Source organism: Eurosta solidaginis, chromosome 3, assembly GCF_040869045.1.
Source record: "Eurosta solidaginis isolate ZX-2024a chromosome 3, ASM4086904v1, whole genome shotgun sequence".
NCBI lineage: Eukaryota > Metazoa > Arthropoda > Insecta > Diptera > Tephritidae > Eurosta > Eurosta solidaginis.
Genome location: NC_090321.1, coordinates 17,498,710 through 17,519,429, shown reverse-complemented (window position 1 = coordinate 17,519,429; position 20,720 = coordinate 17,498,710). Strand labels below are relative to the sequence as shown.

Sequence of the window (20,720 nt, the reverse complement as noted above, 5' to 3'; positions counted from 1 at the left end):
AACGAACAACAACAGCTGTTCAAGTGTACAGCTGGGTATGTAATGTTCGGTTTCACCCGAACTTAGACTTCCTTACTTGCTGTTATTAAGGTTTCCAAGCGGTATGCAATGCTGCTGTCGGTGAAGCTTTTACGGCTCCCGTTTTGCTTATCATTGATAATGGGCATACCCCCTCTAGATTTTTGGTATACGTAATTTTTTGTGTCGCTGTCCACCAAACAAGTATTCCATAGTAAAGAATGAGCTTGTCAATCGTCCTAAATACCCTATGAGCAAGTTTAGGTGTCAGACCCCACGTGCATCCTAGCATCCTCTTGCATGAATACAATACCACGGAGGCTTTCTTCGCTCTCTCTCCCGCATGGAGTTTCCACAACAACTTACTATAATTATATACATATTAGGGCGGGTCGATTTAAAAATCGCTCATTGCTCTGTGAAAATCGTATTCTGGGAATCAAAATAAAAACTTGGCCGAAGGATCCATACCTCTAAAACGAATTCTGATGTCCCCCCCTTTGGGTCGAACTTTTGGGTAGGGGCAATTTCAATTCTACTTGCTGTGTCTTGTGGTGGCTTAAAAAAACAACACAAGCAATTTTACGATCTGCAATTGTGTCACAGTGATACCTTCATTTTTTAAAACGGTTGAATAAAAATCCCACACAACTATGTTTACGACATGCAAATGCATCACAGTGATGCCTTGGTTTTAAAAGGGGGTTGTAAAAACGCTAATTTATAATAATTTTTTTAAATTTCTTTTCTATTACTAAGTTAAATTCATTTTTTCATTTACACATGTTCTGACTAAATAAATTTCTAAAGAGAAAAATAAACTCCAAAAAGAAAAAACATAGGCATTTTAAAGTGGGATTTTTCAAAATTTGCCCCTACGACCCGGGGGAATCAGAATTCGTTTTAGAGATATGGTTCCTTCGGCAAAGTTTCTTACTTTGATTCCTAGAATATGATTTTCACAGAGCAATGGGCGATTTTTTTGCCTCCTCACAAATCGACCCGGCCTAATACATATATAATATAATTCTCAGATATTTTGTTCTGTATTTTTCTTGTAGCGTAGTAAATAATACTAGTTAATATTTTCCTGGTTGACGGTTTACCCGACTCCAAACGTAAATTGCATACGCCGTCAGTAGAGGACCAGTTACTCTGTCGAACCACCTAAGAAATTAGTTAATGACCCGCATCCAGAGCACTGGCGATAAAACCTCTCTCTGCGGCGTTCCCTTGTTAACAGATTTTATGGCCTCCCATGGACCCTATTGTGACGTGATCACTCTGCAGCTTACCATGGAGCTGATTCAATTTTTCAAGGCCGAACGTACTTCACTCGTGTAAAGGCTATCGATGATTGCTCGTTTGAAAGCCTCCGTCACAGAATTATTGTCTCAGGTTAAAAAATAAACCAAACAAAGAAAAACGCCAGTAAAAGCAAAAACTACAGTTATTTGATCTTGAATTAACAGAAAATCGGTAAAATCTACACTGTTGGTCTTAAGTGAAGAATATTCTATAAAAACCACGGATTTTCAATAAATCTAACTGATGTTCTGTTGAAAGAGTTGATAGAGTTGGTAATTTCAACAGCAAACAACTATCAATATTATACAATACATCAGCTAATTCCTAACAGAAACTTAGGGCCAAGGCGCTAGTTCCTTTTTATGAGCATCGTGCTACAGAAATCTCTGCCAAATAAATATGTTTTACTGTTATTCCAAGTTTTACGGGAATCTGTTTCTTGAACAGTTTGCATTTGTATTCTTAGGCCGACAGTAAGAATTGTTAAGTTGACACAGCTTTGGCTTTCGTATGATGCAAACTTTTTCGTTGATTTTACTGTTGAAATCGTCAATTCAGAATCAACAATTTGAGAGCAGTTGATTAAATAGCTATCTGTGACAGATCAAAATTTATAGAAATTTCGGTTGAATTCTTCGTGCTTCTGTTGATTTTATACGTTTTTTCCTTCATTGTATAAACAATTGATGGGCTGGGTAGAATTTTCTTGTAAAGATATGAGCTTGCACTTTCGTAGGTTAAGCATTTAGATTACACCATTTCAACAGACCAGAAGTCATCAGCTAGTCAAATGATTATTGGCGCTCACTTCACATATTATAATTATTCTATTTCGTTTAGTAGTCACTAAACAAGCAAAATAGCAACAACGAAAGAGGCTATTTTTGTTGTTTTATCAGACTATTTGTAAGATCGCGGGATCGAATCGAGCTCAAGGCAGACGAAAGAATTTAGCAGTTCCCGAAATGAATCTATACAACGAGCTTTTGCAGCTGTCTAAACTTGTTTTTCTTTTCTTTTGTTCTAATTTTAACACTTTTACAATTAAGAAAAAATGTATCATAACAATAATAAAAATAACACGAATTATTGTTTGGCTTTGAGCTCAATTCGTAGACCCAAAAGAGGCTTTTGTTTATTTGCGCATTTTAGAAAACATATTTTGCAAACAAACGCTCACGCGCGGAGTTTTTTGATTGTTTAACGAAAACAATGTTTTGTTTACATTTTTTGTTATATTCAAGCAATAAATTCATATTTTTATAGCATACCTAGTTTCAAATTATATTCTGGGTTTTAACAAAACATGCGTGCATATATATTGCTTGCTGCTCGTTCATTGATGACTAAAGCCGTGGTTACTCACGAACGTACGTAGAAAAAACGTGTCAGCTGACACGACCTATCTTATGAGTGTGCAATGTAAACGAAAACTCACCGACGTGCAACGCCCGTACGTACGTAGCCCGGAACGTAGAAATCAAAACAATTTTGATTTTATCCGTAAGAACGTGTCAGCTGATCGCTCTCTCACTAGACAGAGTTGCCCAGTAAACTTTTGTGCGCTAATTTTTGACCGTTTGCAGTCTTATACAAAAACACCTAATTAAAGTTTGAAAAATTGTGAAAATAATTCGAAATAATTATGTAAAAGTGCAGATTAGAAATATTTATCTATTTATATATAATTAATATTAATTCCAGCCTTTTACAACATCAAAAATTAAATTGGAAAAAGTTGATGTTTCCATAAACATGCATGCAAAATGGTCAATGGCAATAGTGCTTATCTGTAAACAATACACACACAAATATGTTATGTACATGTACACAGACGCACACAATGATTCCTGCGGGCTTGAGAGTTCGGTCAAACCTGCTTCGTACGACAAACGGACGTACGTACGGCACACGTCGGTGGGTAATTGCCGCATAAAGCTGGAGGCATTGGTGCTTTATCGGTAACCGTATCGGTAACCTTTTAACAACTGATTCGACCAACCATATGAGAATCAATGCAATCGATTATTGGTGCCGCTAAAGTCGCAACCGTATCGTAGCCAACCAATTGGGTTTTGGTTTACCGTCGTAACGATAAACAGCTGATTACGTTAGGGATACGGATACAGCAAATAGCGGGAACCTGGACGCAGGGACAACAGTAGGCTCTTAAAAAATGAGAAATATGGAACGCCACCCTGAAGTAATGCGAAAGTGGTGCCGGGGTGGGCGACGGTTCCAGAACGGGGCTGTTTTTTAGTCTACGGACACACGGTTGCTGCGACGGCAGCAATTATGGTGCATTAGGCATTTTTCAGCCTCCCCGCAAAAAAAAAAAAAAAAAAAAAAACGATACAGCGATACGACATACGGCACCAATGACTCCAGCTTAAACCATTACCATAACGATGATTTTACAACTGTCGCAAATAGTGAAACAATTGTTTGCGCTCAATTCACACGAAAGCTTATACTCTTTAGTTTAGTAGTCGCTGAGCATTTGGCGCAGTAACATCGATTTTTGCGTCGCTCGCTATGTTGACGAATGTTGTCCCTATGTATATTAGGACTACATATTTTGTAAACAAAAATATGTATTAGGGGGTATACATTTTTCAAAAAAAAATGTACCTTAGGATAAACCATTATTTTACTGAGTAGAATTTGCAAAATTGAAAAAAATAATAATAAACGATTTTGCCTTGTTTCTTGCTAAGAAGCGAATGAACAACGCGAAACGATGCATCAAATGATGAGCGCGATCAACGCGCTCGCACTAACACATCTGCATTTTCATTTTGCCGACGTCTGTTTTACAATTGTCACTGTCAGCTTCAGTGTGGTAACCACTTAGACTATTCATACCCGATTGAAGACGACTTTCTCTCTTTTCTTGAGCAAATAGGCATAACAAGTTTGACATAATGAGCCTATAATGACATCTACTTACCTTCTAGTTGTTACAAATTAGGTATAACTAACACACGGCGACCGGCGTAGTGTGATGGTAGCGTGCTCCGCCTGCCACAACGAAGATCCTGGGTTCACGCCCCAGGTAGGTTAGATTAGATTAGTTTATAGTGGCCACCGGTGCGCGCACTAGTGCACTTAGGCCCAAAGGATCCCATTGTGATACCACGTGGATATCTGCCCTACTCAAAACAAGTGCGCGATTCAGCAAATGTCAGGAATTTCTTATGTTCCAACTTAGCCAGAACACAAAGATCGTCAAAGAAGGGAGATCCCAGAGATTCCTTCATCTTGCGCCAAAGCGCAGGATAGTCGCACAGAAAAAGCTTGACTGTTTCCATATCGTCTTCGTCTTTGCAGCTCCTGCAGTAATCATTATGAGGAGCACCCTGCCATTGCGCATGTTTCCCGATTGCTATGTGGCCGGTTATAAGTCCAACCACCAGAGATATGTCCCCCCTTCTAAGAAGAAGGAGACTTCTTGTACGTCTCGCCTCCCATTCAGGCCAAACGAGCTTGGTGTGGTAGCAGGATACGAAATTGCTCCATCTCACACCCGCTTCCCTAAGGAAAATTCCTTTCAAAGTGAGTTTACAGGTAGCGAGCGACATGCTCAATCCCTTCCAGGACGACGAAAGCCGAACGGATGTGCCCCCTCTTGCAAGTTCGTCAGCCATCTCATTGCCCGTTGTTTCCGAGTGTCCAGGCACCTATACCAGACTGAGGGAAGTTTGCTCAGCGATCTTCGTTATGAGATTTGCGGCATTTCTCCACTGTCCTGAACTTACATGTGACCCATCCAAGCGCTTTTAGTGCAGCCTAGCTGTCAGAGTAAACACACATTTTATTAGAGCCATTAACAGCATTTCTCAGCTGATTAACGTCTTCGTTTCTAGCAGCTGCCTCCGCCTCGAAGACGCTGCAATGATCGGGTGGGCTAAAGGATATACTCCACCCTAGGTGAGGTGCAAAGACCCCGCTGCCCCCTTTTTATCCAGTTTGGAGCCATCAGTATAAATCTGCAGCCTATCGCTCAGGTCAAGCAGCTCCTTCGACCAATAATCCCTATCCGGCATAACAACCTCGTACTTCATATCGAAAAATGCAGTCGGAGCGCAATAGTCCGACGAAGGCGAATCCATATTCTACGGATGGCTGCATGGCCAACCACATCATCTCGCCAGCCGGATAACTCTCGCAGCCATAGAACAGAAAAGGCCGCACATTACTTGGCCATTAAATCTATTGGCAACACATTAAAAAGAGTATCCAGCGCCTCCGCAGGGGTGGTGCGTTGAGCGCCCGCCACGCAGACTAGAGCACTTCTTTGTACCTTCTGAAATACTCGTAGGTTCCATTTTGTATCTAAGCTCGTCCACCAAACCAAAGCCCCGTATAGAAGGATTGGTCTAACCACAGCAGTGTAGAGCCACAGGGTAATATCCGACGACAGTCCCCATCTTCGTGCAACAGCTCCTCTACAGCTGTACAGTGCCACCGTTGCTTTCCTCACACGCTGCTGAGCGTTTTCCCTCCAGGATAGTTTCCTATCCTAAATTACTCCTTGGTATTTGGCAGAGTCCCTAGCCGTCTGGATCGTACACGCTAGCACCGGCAGCTGCAACACAGGAATCTTATATTTCCTAGTGAACAAAAAACCAGTTCAGTTTTGGCTGAATTTATCGATAGACCTTTACTCCTGGTCCAGTCCTCAGGTAAAGCAACATACAAATTTTAGAAACAAGTTTTATTCAATTAGAAGAAAATTTTTCTAAGCGGAGTTGCCTCTCAGCAGCATTTGGCAAGCACTCCGAGCGTACTTCTGTCATGAAAAGCTTTTCAGCGAAAACTGATCTGCCTTCCAGATGCCGTTCGGAGTCGGCATAAAACAAGAAGGTCCCGTCCCGCCGATTTGTAAGAAAAATTAAAAGCAGCTCGACGCAAATAATTGGAAGAGAAGCTCGGCCTAAAATCTCTTCGGAGGTTATCGCGCCTTATATTTATTTATTTTATAACACAAATAAACAACCCTTTGTATCGATTTCAGCTAGTTAAATATTAATGAATTGTTTTACCCACTTTTGTTTCTAAGAAAAAGCATTGTGGTTATATAAACGCTCTAATAGGCATGAGAAAACGAGCACTGCGAACATAAGCAACCAACTTATATTCATCAACTTAAATGACTTCATACCACAAAATTATAGGTAATTGTATGATTAATTAAATAATTAAGTGAAGGCCAACAACAAATAAGGCATTACAATATAACACGTCATATAAGCTAGAACGAATGTGTTTTTACGAAAAGGCTTAGATAAATGTCCATGCAATGTCATACTGGTATTTAAATACTTAATATTAATACGAGATTATTAAATGAAATTTTTCACTACAAGTGATTAATTAAATAAATTATATAAATATAAATTCGACGTCACCGATTGGACGAAACGTTCAGCGAATATGCGCATAGTTGGCGGCGTCAATTTTTGAATGCAGCGTGTCAAATTAATGAGTACAGCGACAAATCAATTGAGGGACATTGTTCGCGTTACAAAACATTTTTGAACGACCAAAAAAAAAAAAAAAAAAAACCAAATGCATTTAATTCAGTGTTATACTTATGACAAATAAATTTATACATATGCAAAAAAAAATTTGAAGAAAAAGTAACAAGCTGGCTGTTCCAGTTACATTTTTTGTTTGTAATGCAATTCATTATTCCTGCAGACCAAATATTATTGTCTTCAAAAGCAACTGCAACTTCATCCACATCTTCGTCGACATTTTGCCAACCATGTGCGACGTCAATGAGGCACAAAGAGACAAAGCGCCAAATTAGCAGCCAAAACTCGTGCGACTGTGGCAATAAACAAAAAAATTATGAGAACAGAAGAAGAAAAAACCTGCAATGTTCCAATTTTGCAAGCGCAGACTGCAAATACTCAGCACAGTAACAATTAAAAAAATGTTAACAAAAAGTGCCAATAACAATTGCTACACAACAACCAATGAAGCGAACAAACAAATGAGTGCAACACCAACAAACAACCCAAAAAAACAAAAAAACAGTTGCACAAAACAAACCTACAAAAGCAATAAACAACGGTGGCAAAAATCGAAGCCAAAAGCAACCAAATAACTAAAACTGTCAGTAATAAATAAAAATTCGCATGTCCTCGAAAGCAAATGGCCAAATGGGCTTTGTATGGCCAAATGTAAATGTACGTATGTATGTTCCATATCAGTATGTAAGATGTATTTTCTTTTTGTTTTTGTTGTAGTGCTGCAGGCAAAATAATAATGTGCCGTTTTTAGTCTAACGAAGTGGGTGGCGGCGGGTATGCGGCAAATGCTCGCATAACTTTCGCATAAAATAGTGAATCAACGTTGCAATAACGGTGGCAAAAACAAAAACAAAAAATAAATAAATAAATAAAAAATGAGCATAATACAACAACACCGCAGAAAAAGAGTTATTTAGACGAAAAGGTGCCAGCGAGCTGTGAACGAATGGGAATAATGAGTGAACCATGTTGGGAATGTGACAGTGACATACGATCTTAAATCAACGCCAATTTATATTCGAACAAAATATGTTTAAAGAATATTAAATAAACAAAAAGCAATGGCAAACTAATTGCAAAAGATTCAGCTTTTAATTAGCAACAAACAGATTTACTATGACACGAAACATTTTGAAATCACGAGCTCTACGATATCAACAAAAAAATTTAAGTAAAATGAAATTAAATTAGAAAAAATTAAGTAAAACAAAATAAAATAAAATAAAAATTTAGTTAAATAAAATTAAAAAATACAAATAAAATACATAGAATAAAATAAAAAAAAAAAAAAAAATGATTAAACTAAAATAAAATAGAGTAAATTAAAATAAAATAAAATAAAATAAAATACAATAAAATAAAATAAAAATAAAATAACATAAAATACATTAAAATGAAATTAAAATAAATTAAATAAATACATTAAAATAAAATAAAAATGAAATAAGATAAAATACATTAAAATAAAATAAAATGAAATAAAATAAAATAAAATAAAATAAAATAAAATACATTAAAATAAAATAAAAATAAAATGCATTAAAATAAAATAAAATGAAAAAAAAAAAATAAAATAAAATAAAATACATTAAAATAAAATAAAAATAAAATAACATAAAATACATTAAAATAAAATAAAATGAAATGAAATAAAATAAAATAAAATAAAATGAAATAAAATAAAATGAAATAAAATAAAATAAAATAAAATACATTAAAATAAAACAAACAAAAAAAGAAAATACATTTAAATAAAATACTTTAAAATAAAATAAAATAAAATAAAACAAAATAAAATAAAATATTATAAAATAAAACAGAATAAAATGGTAATAAAATAAAACAAAATAAAATAAAAGTAAATAAAATAAAATAAAAAGAGATAACATAATAAAAATAAATGAAATAATTTCGGAACTATTTCGGAATCGTTTTTTTTTTTTTTTTTTTTAAGATTTAGAATACACTTCAGTACTATTTAAAGATAAATTTGGGGACCATTTTTATATCTATTATTTGGGATTTTTGGTTTCCTGGGTAATAGATCGAGGACTAAGTAATTTTAGAAATTTAAGCAGTGAGATTGTTTTCGGGATAGTTTGTTACGTTAAGGTATTCTTTTCGAGATCTTTTCTGGCTCATTCGACAATTTCGAAAACATTTCAGGAGTGAAGTGGGACTATCTATTGGTCCTTATCTAACAACTTACTTAAGATTTTGCCTGTTTGAATAATATCGGAACTAAATATGTCGGCATCGTTTGATAACCGTCTTATGTTCATTTGGCAACTATCTCCGTATTATTTCAATGTTGATTTGGAGATGAACTCGGAACTATTACACAACAATTGTGGGATAGATTAAGGAATATTTGAGGATAAATTTGATATAATTTGGAGATTGTTACGCGTATAATTTGAAGCTATTTCGATATTATTTCGGAAATATTTCGTGCTTAGTTTCGAATAATTTTGAAGAGATTTCAGGACTGTTTACGTGATGGTTTTTGGGAAATTCGGTATTATTTTAGACTTGTTTTCTAAACACTTTGTAAAATTTTCAGAACTATTTCAAATTGTTTAGAAATTGTTTTCGGCATCATTTCAGGATTATTTTTGGAATGATCTCAGGACTAATTTAGGTTAACTTCGGAATAATTTGCAGACAGTTGGAGAGCACTACCAAATTAATTTGGAACTATTCCAGAATATTTCGACTTCGTGTCGAATCATTTTAGGAATATTTTCTGGATCATTTCAATGTGGTTTTTGGGACTATTTCAGAATAGTTTCGGTATAATTTGGAAACCTTTCCTAGATAAACGCGCAGCTTTTTCGTGACGGTTTCGAAATTGCTTTCGGGATATACTTTCGGTATCATTTCGCGACTGTTTCAGTAAAATTATGAAATAATATAGTGGCCGGTACAAGATTAATTTGTATGTTTATTTCGTATCGTGTTGAGAATGTTTTTAGTAGTTTCCGTGTTGTTTTTAAGATAACTTCGGATAAATTCGGGACTATGTATTAGCTTGGTTACTGTTACTTGATCAATTTGAAACTATTACAACATCTTACTTCGAGAATATTTCGGGGTTATTTTCGAATAATTTTTGGAGTATTTTTCCAACATTTTGGTAGTTGTTTTCGAATAATTTCTGTATTGCTCAGAATAATTTCGGAATAATAGGGTTACCGCTACTAGATCAAGCTGAAATTATTTTGGGACCATTACCGGCTTATTTTTGCATTTTGTTAGTATTTTTCGAATAATTTCGGGAATCAATCGAGATAATTTCAGATTTGCTATGGCGCTACTACGAGATTGTTTTAAAGACCATATCGAGAATATTTCTGGAATATTTTCTTTTTCTAAGTTCTTTATTTGATTTCCACTGAAATATTTCTCGAGATATATCCGTTTACCGTATAAATGTCATTTATTCCGCGAATTCTGATAAGGACTTTGTCAAAAAATTTTCTTCACATTTTTATCATACTAAATGTAGCTACCAACTACAAAAGTAAAACCGTTTCACAAAATTGTTTGCCAGTAAAGTGGTTTTTTTTTTTTGCTAACAAAATCAACAGCACACAATTAACAAGATTTCACTGAAAAGTGTGCCATGTCCAACGGTGAAGAGCGCGCTTCAGTAAATTGGCCACTAAAACTCGTTCTAAGTCGTTTCTTTCTAATTATCGATAAGGTTTTTTAAATTTTTGTTTTGTCTTCTTATATTTTAACGTTACTTAAGAACTAAATCTATGGTTATGTAGCTATTTCTTTAACTTTTTTGTCGTTTAAATAACTCTTGTCTTCTTCTTCGCAACTTATTTGCTTACTGTTTTTGCACATTTTGCGGCATACGACTCACAAAATCAGACCATACTTAAGACAGTCGAGGGAGGAGGATAACAGAAAAACATAAGCAAAATTAAATAAACAATAAAGCTGCGGTCACTAGCAGATAGTGCAGCTGGCTTTATTGTGGCACAAGCTGTCGCATTTTGTTGGGGCGCGCTCCTTATGGCAAATGAAATGTGGACAGATCACTTGGCACAAAAAACGACTTGGCGGCTGCGCTTAAGATGTTAATTCCAGTTAAATCACATAAGCGGTTTGAGATAAAAGTAAAGAAATAGCCATGCAAAGAATTTGGTGACATTTTATAATTTTGTTTTTTTTGTTTTTTTTTTTTTGTTTTAATAATTACTTAAAACGCACAAAGGTATTGAGACAGACATAATCCCCTCGAACAGAACAAAAGAAATTATAATAAGTAAAAAGAGCGCGGCATTCGCGGAATTAGGTAGCCAAGTCTTTGTTCTCATTTCTTTGTCACCAATTGTCGCGTTGGCTGGTTTCTTCAGCACGATTTATTATACAAAGTTATTCAATTCGGGAACGTAACATATTTTACCTTTAAAAGGCAAGCAACTTTTGTTTATCACTTGGTAACAGTGATGGGCAAATTTTATTGCGGTATGCGTGCAACAGATTCAACATACTGCTTAACATTTTTTTATACTTTCGATTGTCCAATGTATTTTTTATGGCCGAGGTATTCTTGTAGTTCGGCTAACTCAAAATTTTTATTACACTAGACAAACATAATGCAACATAAATACAGTCTCAAATTTCTACTTACCGATTCAGTTTTGATGTTAAGTGTCCCATGCGGCAACAATGACGCCGTCTCAGCCATTGATGATGCTGTACACTCGTTTTGCGTTATTGTGGCCGGTGATATTGCGGTCGTATTCATGCTTGCAATTGACGTTGCTGTTACTGCTGTTGTCATTTGTCCATTACCTGCCACACAAACACCATTCACAAGCGCAGAGCCGCAACTACCATTGCTTGCCTCCAAACCGCTAGGTGTACCAGGCGCAACGCCGGATGCTGCTGAGGAAAGCGCTGGCGATGTTGGTGATATGCCACCACGCACTGATGATGCCATTGCTGAGGTGGAGTATGGTGAACCCGCTATACTACAAGGTGATTTATTGGCATTCGAATTGGGTGCAACTGCTGCCGTCGTCGATGACGAAGCGGTCGAAGATGAGGAAGATGTTGATGAAGTCATCGATGAATTGGAAGATGAAGAAGATGAGGATGATGATGAAGATGATAAGGCTGTTGTGGCTGTACCACTACCAATGCGTGCGCGCGCTATAGGTGTAGGTATACGTTGTTGTTGTAGTGCAGGTGTTAGCGTTCGGCAACCGCTCGGTGAGATAGCCAATATTTGTGTTGTTGATGTTACTGGTGGCGGTGTTGGTGTACCACAGGGACTTGGTGTGCGCGTGGCAGTGAGACTAACTGTAGCCGAAATGCTGGTGCTACTCAAATGATGCACACTGTTATCCAAGAAAGGGCTAGTGCTAGTTGTGGGTTCACGCTTTATAACAATACCAGCACCGGTATTCGAAGTAGTACCCAATGAGGCGGCTGTAATGGCGGTTTCGCATGGCATAACAGTGCCAAGCATTCTAGGCGCGTTATCGGCGTTACGGTTATTTGAATGACTCTCCGTTTCGTCGCAACCTTCAGCCATGTCAGTAAAGCATTGTGAAGAGAACTATTGTATGTGTATATGAAAATAGAAAACAAAGAAAAGTGATAAGGCGTTTAAACGTGTATTAACAAATTTACATTTTAAATGCGCCTTCAAATAGGCAAGCGCTTCATAAAATTATTGCAATAAACGAAATGCGTTCGATCATGCACACAGAAATTATAACCGTCATAAGTAAAAGTCGATTAGTCATAGTATCTTATAAACTAAAACAGCGCCAAAACAGCTCTAATGCTTTCGTTAGTATAATTTGTATCATTTTCATTTCTATTTCCCTTTTCTTGACTTCATTAGTATAACATGCCTGCTGCACACCTAAAAGTATGCAACAAATCTTAGAATTTCTATCACTACTTATGAATGCATTATTCACTATTACAAATCTACATTCATACACTTATATACAGGTTATCACTAAACACAAACGCTTATGGGAACGTCGTGGTCCTTATTCATGCAAACACACCCAAAATTAAACCTGATTCCTACATTATTTGCCCCTAAAAGCATGCTAACGCTTACACACATACATATGTGCGACAGTAATGCATTTATGCATGCCATAGTCTCATTACGTTTCCGCTGGCTCACTCTTCACCCAAAGGTGTCCGTTGCCATTTTCAGCTTTAGCCGATAGATTCGGAATACAAATATGTGTGCTTGCATATGTATATGTGCATTGTAAAGTTTTGCCACCTTTGTATACAAACTTTTATATTCTCCGTGTACATTTTGTATATGTATGCATATAATAAGGTTGTAAGAAAGTACAGTGCAAGTGTGCATTTGTTTGCTTTAAAATCGCCTCGAATAATTACCATACCCACTATGTGTAATATGCCATTTCATCCTCCTTCTCACCTACCTCTTTGGCACATTTGCAATCCTGACACTGTCTTACTTAATGCTCATATATTTTAGAATTTACATTTTATGCAAACATTATCGAATATTTTGTGCACTTAAACTCACACTAAAGCATTAATTTCATTAATTATCCTCTGGTGGCGAGGGAGAAACGTTTCGTAACTCAAGATGAAGTGCAAAGAGCACACATCCAGCCACACAAGGGGCGGCAAGTATGTATAAGGAGAAGTAGCCTTTTACATGTATCTACATTAGAGTGTCCGGAGTTTCCTCAGCTCAGTTTGGTGCACTGCTGCCTACCTGCATACTCACCTATCACCGAAACTCTTGGGTTCAATTGGCGAAAAAGGCAGTACTAAAACACTTTATAAACAAGGTTTCTCAATTAGAAAGTTTTTCAGCGGGGTCACCCCTTGGCAGTGCTTTGGCAAACACTCCAGATGTACTTTTGCAATGAAGCAGATTCTCAGTAAAGAATTAATCCACTTGCTGTTCCCGTTCTGAAACGGCATAAAACATTTAGGTATCGTCCCGCCAATTTCTGGGAAAATTTAAAATGTGGCACGATGCAAATTGGAAGACATCAACTATCAGCATATTCGGTCTTATATTTTATATTGTATATCTTATATCGTATATCTTTATATCTTACACCTTATCTTATGTATTATTTCTAATTGCTGTTTTTATGTACAGGTCCCTTTTTCGCTCTTATTTGGAATGCAAATCTATAAATAAAGTTTTGGTTGTAAAGATGGGGATTCGTACTATTAGCAGCTTTGGGCATTATTAGTCATAGTGCTTTTGTTTAGCTATATTTTATTAAAATAATTTGTTAAAAATAAACGGTTGCGAGCACACAAAGAAATCTGTTTTGTACTATGCCACTATTGTGAACATTTGATTAGAACTAACACTGCATTACCGGCAGTTGCCAACATTCGCCAGATGGCAGCGCAAGGGCATGTAAGTTTATAGATGTTTGATTGACAGAACAGCTGATTTCTGTTGATATTTGATATAAGACTTATTTGTTGCGCAAGATGCGCATGGGTCCGGCTCGTATATTATATTTGATATCATATATCCTAAATCTCATATCCTATATCCTAAATCTCATATCCTATATCCTAAAAATTAAGATTTCTCTCAGGTGAAGACTTTATTTATTGAAAATATTTTTTTAACTGTGAGAGAAACCTCAGTGTTTTTTGGTTAAATCTTATTTTGAAGCCTTCATAAATATATATATACAAAAGTGTGTATGTATGGTTGTAAATGGTCACATATCAATGATTTTAGAAGCGCCAATGTGAATATTTTGCTGTTGGCAATAGTCTAAGAGATAAGGGAAAATCTAAATCGAATATGGAATGGAAAAATGTTAAAACGAAATCTTAGCGAAAAGGCTTTTTGTGTGGATATTTGTAAAGGTTGGGAAGCTAAAGGTGGCAAGATTATTAATTACATAATTAATTTCCAATTCTTAGTATGTTTTTTAATTCCGAATATTTTGAGGAAGCAAAAGCCAAAAAAACAATCAAGTAAGGACTGGACTGTCTTCGGCAATGTCGAGGACTCATACCTTTCATGAGTGGGAGTAAGCTATAATCTTATCCCATTCGTAATATCCGAACAGATATACATACATAATAGGAATTGTCCATGTATGTATATCAAATAAATAATAGATCGGTAGTCCTCATACAAAGTCTTCCTGAGATAGCTATGACGATGAGTCTCATATTTGAATAATATGTGGCAGAAATTACGTAGAGCTCGTTGTCTGACAATTCGGTTGTATGCTATATATATGACCGGTCTCTACAATTTTTACAGACAACATTATATGACATATATACAATATACCAAAGCATTTGGTGAAAGTTGCATCTTCTGCCTGATAAATTGGAAATCAAAATCCTTTTTTTTTGGTTTTTTTTTTTTGAAAAAATCAGTTGTAGTAGTGGATATATGCTAAAGTGGTCGGATCCAGCCCGTTCCGAAAAATGTCTAATCGAACAAATATACGCGCTCACCAAGTTTCATTCAGATATTTCAAAAATTGAGGGAATAGTTTGCATTCAAGCACGATACATGCCGCCGTAGTGTGATGGTAGCGTGCTCCGCCTGCCACATCGACAATCCTGGGCTCACGTCCCGGGCAAAGCAACAACAAATTTTTAGAAAAAAAAAGTTTTCAATTAGAAGAAAATTTGTCTAAGCGGGGTCACCACTCGGCAATGTTTGGCAAGCACTCCGAGTGTATTTTTGCCAGGAAAGACTCTCAGTGAAAACTCATCTGCTTTGCAGATGCCGTTCGGAGTCGGAATAAAAAATAATAAAGAGCACGACGCAAATTGGAAGAGAAGCTCGGTCCTAAATCTCTCTCGGAGGTTGTCGCGCCTTTCATTTTTTGTTTTTAGTTTGCGTTCAAATAGAAAGACGGACATAGCAATATCAACTTAGATCGTCATTCTCATTATTTCAGTATAATTAATTGTGTGCCTTTTTCTTCCTCTCCAAGGACATACAATTTTGAAATTCGTGACAAACTTAATGCGCTATTTTAGATATATCAAATGGAGCGAGTACCAAATACTCGTGAAGCTGCATGTGTTTATTTTATTTTATTTTACTTTATTTTCTTCTATTTTTTTATATATTTTTATGTTATATTTTTTTTTATTGTGTTTCATTTTATTTTAATTAATTTATTTAATTTTGTTTTGATTTATTTTATTTCAATTTATTTTATTATATTTTATTTTATTATTTTATTTTATTTTATTCTGTTTTAATTTATTTTATTTTATTTTTATTTATTTATTTATTTTTACTTTATTTTATTTTATTGCATTTTATTTTATCTTATTTTATTTTATTTTGTTTTATTTTATATAAATTTATTTTTTATTAGATTTTATTTTATTTTATTTTATTTTAGTTTATTTTGTTTTATTTTATTTTATTTTATTTTATTTTATTTTATTTTGTTTTATTTTATTTTACTTTTATTTATTTCATTTTATTTTATTTTATTTCATTTTATCTTATTTTATTTTACTTCATTTTATTTCATTTTATTTTATTTTATTTTATTTTAATTTATTTTACTTCTTTTTATTTTGCCATATTTTATTTAGACTTAAATAACGACGTCTCAGCAAACACTCTACTTTTAGAAATCTGAGTGCACCGCGCTCTTTATACCTTTCTAGGTCTTGAAACTTTCATCTAAACGTTAATTGCATATTTGTGTTCAAAAATCGATTTTTCTGCAATCATTAAATGTCTTAAATTTCTACCACACACTCACTAAATAATGCACCCCGACTTCACATCCGCACTTTCAACAATTTACTAATCCTTAATTTTTTAAATTAGTTTTCTTCTATTGGACAAAACTTTGTTAGTTGCTGCTTCAAGCCCATATACATATGTATGTACATACATATAAGTATTTTTACTACAAATAGGTGACGACAAGATATTGGGGTTGACCACAATGAGACTGCAACCCTGTTCAACCTTATGTTGCTAATGTTCGAATGTAATCCAACTCATTCCCAACTTACTGAAAAACATTAAGTATGAGTGCATTTAAATTAATGACCAAATGCAACAAAAACAATTTGCTTACATTCACCAGTGGTTCATTTATATATAAAAATATATGCAACACCCACATTTGAAAACACCTCTAAATTTGCAACACAAACTCAAGCACCAGCTGGCTAGTGTAAACGTACTTATATGTGTTTGTATGTATTTATGTATGCTTTTAATCCCACACTCTTTACATACATACAATTACATACAAACTTCCATACTTGTATGTTTCTCACCGTCTCTACATTTTGTTAATTCGGTTCGTTTTGTCCGAAACTGACCTGCCTCCCTACATTACCTTCCGTTCGCTGACCATCCACCCACTTTTGTCCAGCTCTTTTATATTCGTCTTCTACTTCATCGTCTTGGCCATTACTGTACATGCTTTGTCTGCTCATAATCCACATTATCCTTACTGCTGTACTACAACCGTCAACGGTTAATAGAAGTGCTTGCTTGCCCTTTCTTCTATGCCTTCATTCGTTCTGTGTGCATTCCTTGCAGTCTGCTAGTGTCTTGACCGAGAGCGTGACGTTTGCGTCGAAGCGTGCTGCGCTGCAAGCGCCTACTGCACCTGCAGAACACTCACTTCACTCCTTTCTCACCCCCAATTACTAACGGCTGAGCACGTGCATCTGCAGCCGGTCATTCAGTCGACTTGATTTCGAACTTCCTTTCTTCATACATATCCTTGATTTTGCTTTAGCTGAGTGAACCATTGCAGTTGTCGACATTATCACCCTTCCTCTTGTGTTCGCCGCATTTACACTCGCATTTCTTGCCTCATTTCATTGTTGATGTCATACTGGATATCCTTGTTGTTCTTGCATTGGTTTGTATAAATATTCGTAGCATTATTCGGCTTGAAATCGTTCTATGCATCAGTGTGCCCTGAGAACGTCGCTTCTTAGTCCAATAATTTTTTTTAAAATTGACATGAGCATAATTTTGTTCATTTGTAGTTGTAGTGATGGCTTTGTTGTACCAGTTATCCAGATGTGCGAATGTTTTTCTGGTTTGTTGTAAAGCTTTGCTTTATGGACTCACATACATTTACAAATTAAGCAAGCAAAACATTTATCAGTTGTGGTATTCACGTGGACCGGGTTATCAGATTATTTATTAATCTTACTTTATTTTAAACTCGGCTTAGAAAAATAAGGGACAGTATTTTCTTTTGGAATAAAATAAGTTTCACTGTAGGAGGCACCTTCTCGTTGAGGGCTCAGCCGAGCTCCATGGCGTCCTACTATGAGGATGTGCGGTTTGGGGTTCTGCATCTGCGTCGTTTAATTTGATAGGAGTCCGTCGGTATGTCGGCAGGACGAACTACAGCCTGGGCGATTATTTCGTATGTATTTGAACTGAGCCTTACCGATACCGGGCCGTCTCGGCGGACGGTGTTTTTAACCCCATATCTATCTTAAGACCGCTGAGCCCGCCTTGTCAAGCAGGTGGCCGTATGACAAAAATGAACTCAAAAACTTCAGAACTAAGGAACGATGAGAACCGTTGCAAGCCGGGGAAGAGGATATCCCTATCAGCGATTATTCGGACGCTGATATCGATGATAGTGTACAGACAGGGCGCTCGGTAAAACTAACTCGGAATGAGAACGACAAAGGAAGTTTAGAGAACCTTATCACAATACCGGGCATCATTAAGAATATCCTAGCGGTTGGGCCCGTGAGGCAGTGGAAGAATGTCGAGAACAGTTCAATGGCAAAGACTTTGCTACGAGGAGGAAGAAGCCCAAAGAGGCAAAAGGCAGCAAACGGCTGCACCCAACAAGCCTGCTTGGCAAACACCTTAGTCTCATTATCAAGAGGCAAGCTAGTCGGAACGACAGGAACTACACTGCAAAGCAGAGCCTGGAGGAAAATGGAAGTTTTGAAAAGAGCCATGTACTTCAAAAGCGTCAATGCAGAAAAAGTAGGGCAATAGCGGCAAGACGAAAAGATTAATAAGCTTAGGGAAGATAACGATCATACTCGAGCTTACTCGGTGATACTAAAGGGATCTAACGCTGACACTCCGGTTTTCTTGAAGCGGAGTTACTAAGCTGTTCCTAACTGTGGTTCTAATAGATTGCAGCGAACTAATGGGCAGATGTCTACCGTTATGCAGAGCTACGTAGAAGGGGGATGATTAATATTATGATCAGAGTGATACTTAATGAGCCAAATAAGGCACTACAAGCCTTCGAAACAGCTGGATAGTACATTGGGGTTAAACTGATGATCTGCACCAACATATAACGCGGTTGCGGAGAGAGAGAGAGAATTACTGAACATCACTGAGTTTGAAGGCGAAAATTTGGATACCACTTGTCGTTATGCCGAAGGACAAGCTAAACATGCTGCAAAACCGGAACATACCTTTTTTATGTAGGTCTCTAGACTTTGCCCACTTGGATAGGTGTAAGGCGCTCAATGTATTGTGTAGCCAATAATACACACGACAAATTAATTTATTAGCCCAATAAATAAAGGGCAGTTGATTCGCGACTCACACAATCACACATCTTGCAGCTAAAGCATTAAATTTGCGCTCGTTCGCAGGAAATTCTTAAATATTTAAGAAATGGATGGGCTAATTTATATTTTGAAGTAAACGAAGGGTATCCACCGCATTGTGGTGGTAGCAAGCTCCGCCTACTACACCGAAAGTCCTGGGTACAAGCGCCGGGCAAAGCAACATCGAAAATTTGGAAAAAGCGTTTTTCAATTAGAAAGAGGTCGCCCCTCTGCAGTGATTTGGCAAACACTCCGAGCATATTTCTGCTATTAATAGCTTCTCAGTGAAAATTCATCTGCCTAACGATGCCGTTCGGAGTCGGCATAAACCATGTACATTCCATCCCGCCAATTTCTTGTAAAAATAAAAAAATATCGCGACTCAAATTGGAAGAGAGGCCCGACCTCAACTCTCTTGGGACGTTATAGCGCCAAGTATTTATTTATTTATTTAAACGAATAGTAGTTGACTTACGGATCACACAATCATACTTCTTGCCGATACAGCACGGAATAAAAATGTAAAGTACGAACAGTTTGGTACCCAACTCCGTTCCCGTCAAGGTCTTTACTTTAGTAAGGAGTGGACTCCGGATATATAAAGCCTACCCAGGTGAAATACCTCAAGGACAGTGAGAATTTTCCAACTTCACAATGACTGCTAAAAAGACAAATCGAAGGTCGCTAGAGGTCTATGTTGAAATTCTGGACTTTTCATTTTTGTGTTTACTGTTCCTACTTCTTGACGAAGCTTTGCATGACCGTAGTAGTTTAGTTATTCATTTTTTACATTTTTTTTTTTTTTTCATAAAATGATTAATTTTTTACAATTAGAAAGTTTTCGCAACTAATTTTAACAAAATTGCCAGTACAAACCACATAATTTCATATTCTAATGATGTACGATTTTGTGTAAAACGGCCCCTGAAAAGTGTAAGGAAACCACAGTTTGTGAGCAAACAATAATTATACCGGTTCTATTAAGAAAACATGGCTATTGATGTATGTAATTGTGGATGTGGAAGTCGGAACATCTAGCCGAGGCGAATACATAAAAAGCAATATTTTATGCTGAAGTAAAACAAATGTTGATCAGCAACATGTTGCAGTGTGTCGATCGAAGGCAGCAATATTGCCATTACAAACATACTCATTGACGGCAAGTGGACTATAGCATGCGGCATACATATATGTCGATATATGTATTTATGTATGTATACTGTAAAGTGATCAGCGCTAATTTATAGAGCTATTATTGGTTATCATGATTTTGTTTTTGCA

The 20,720-nt window shown here is 36.3% G+C and overlaps 1 protein-coding gene across 3 annotated transcripts in view; it reads right to left on the bottom strand.

Annotated features, from left to right (window-relative positions):
• The window catches only part of pdm3 (pou domain motif 3), a 363,061-nt gene that overhangs the window by 242,206 nt on the left and 100,135 nt on the right, over positions 1–20,720 (bottom strand). For all 3 annotated transcript variants that reach the window (XM_067771133.1, XM_067771132.1, XM_067771134.1), the window contains one exon: positions 11,515–12,447. In XM_067771133.1, the coding sequence (XP_067627234.1) occupies positions 11,515–12,423 (909 nt within the window). In that variant the 5' untranslated portion in view covers positions 12,424–12,447. The remainder of the gene's footprint in view (positions 1–11,514; positions 12,448–20,720) is intronic.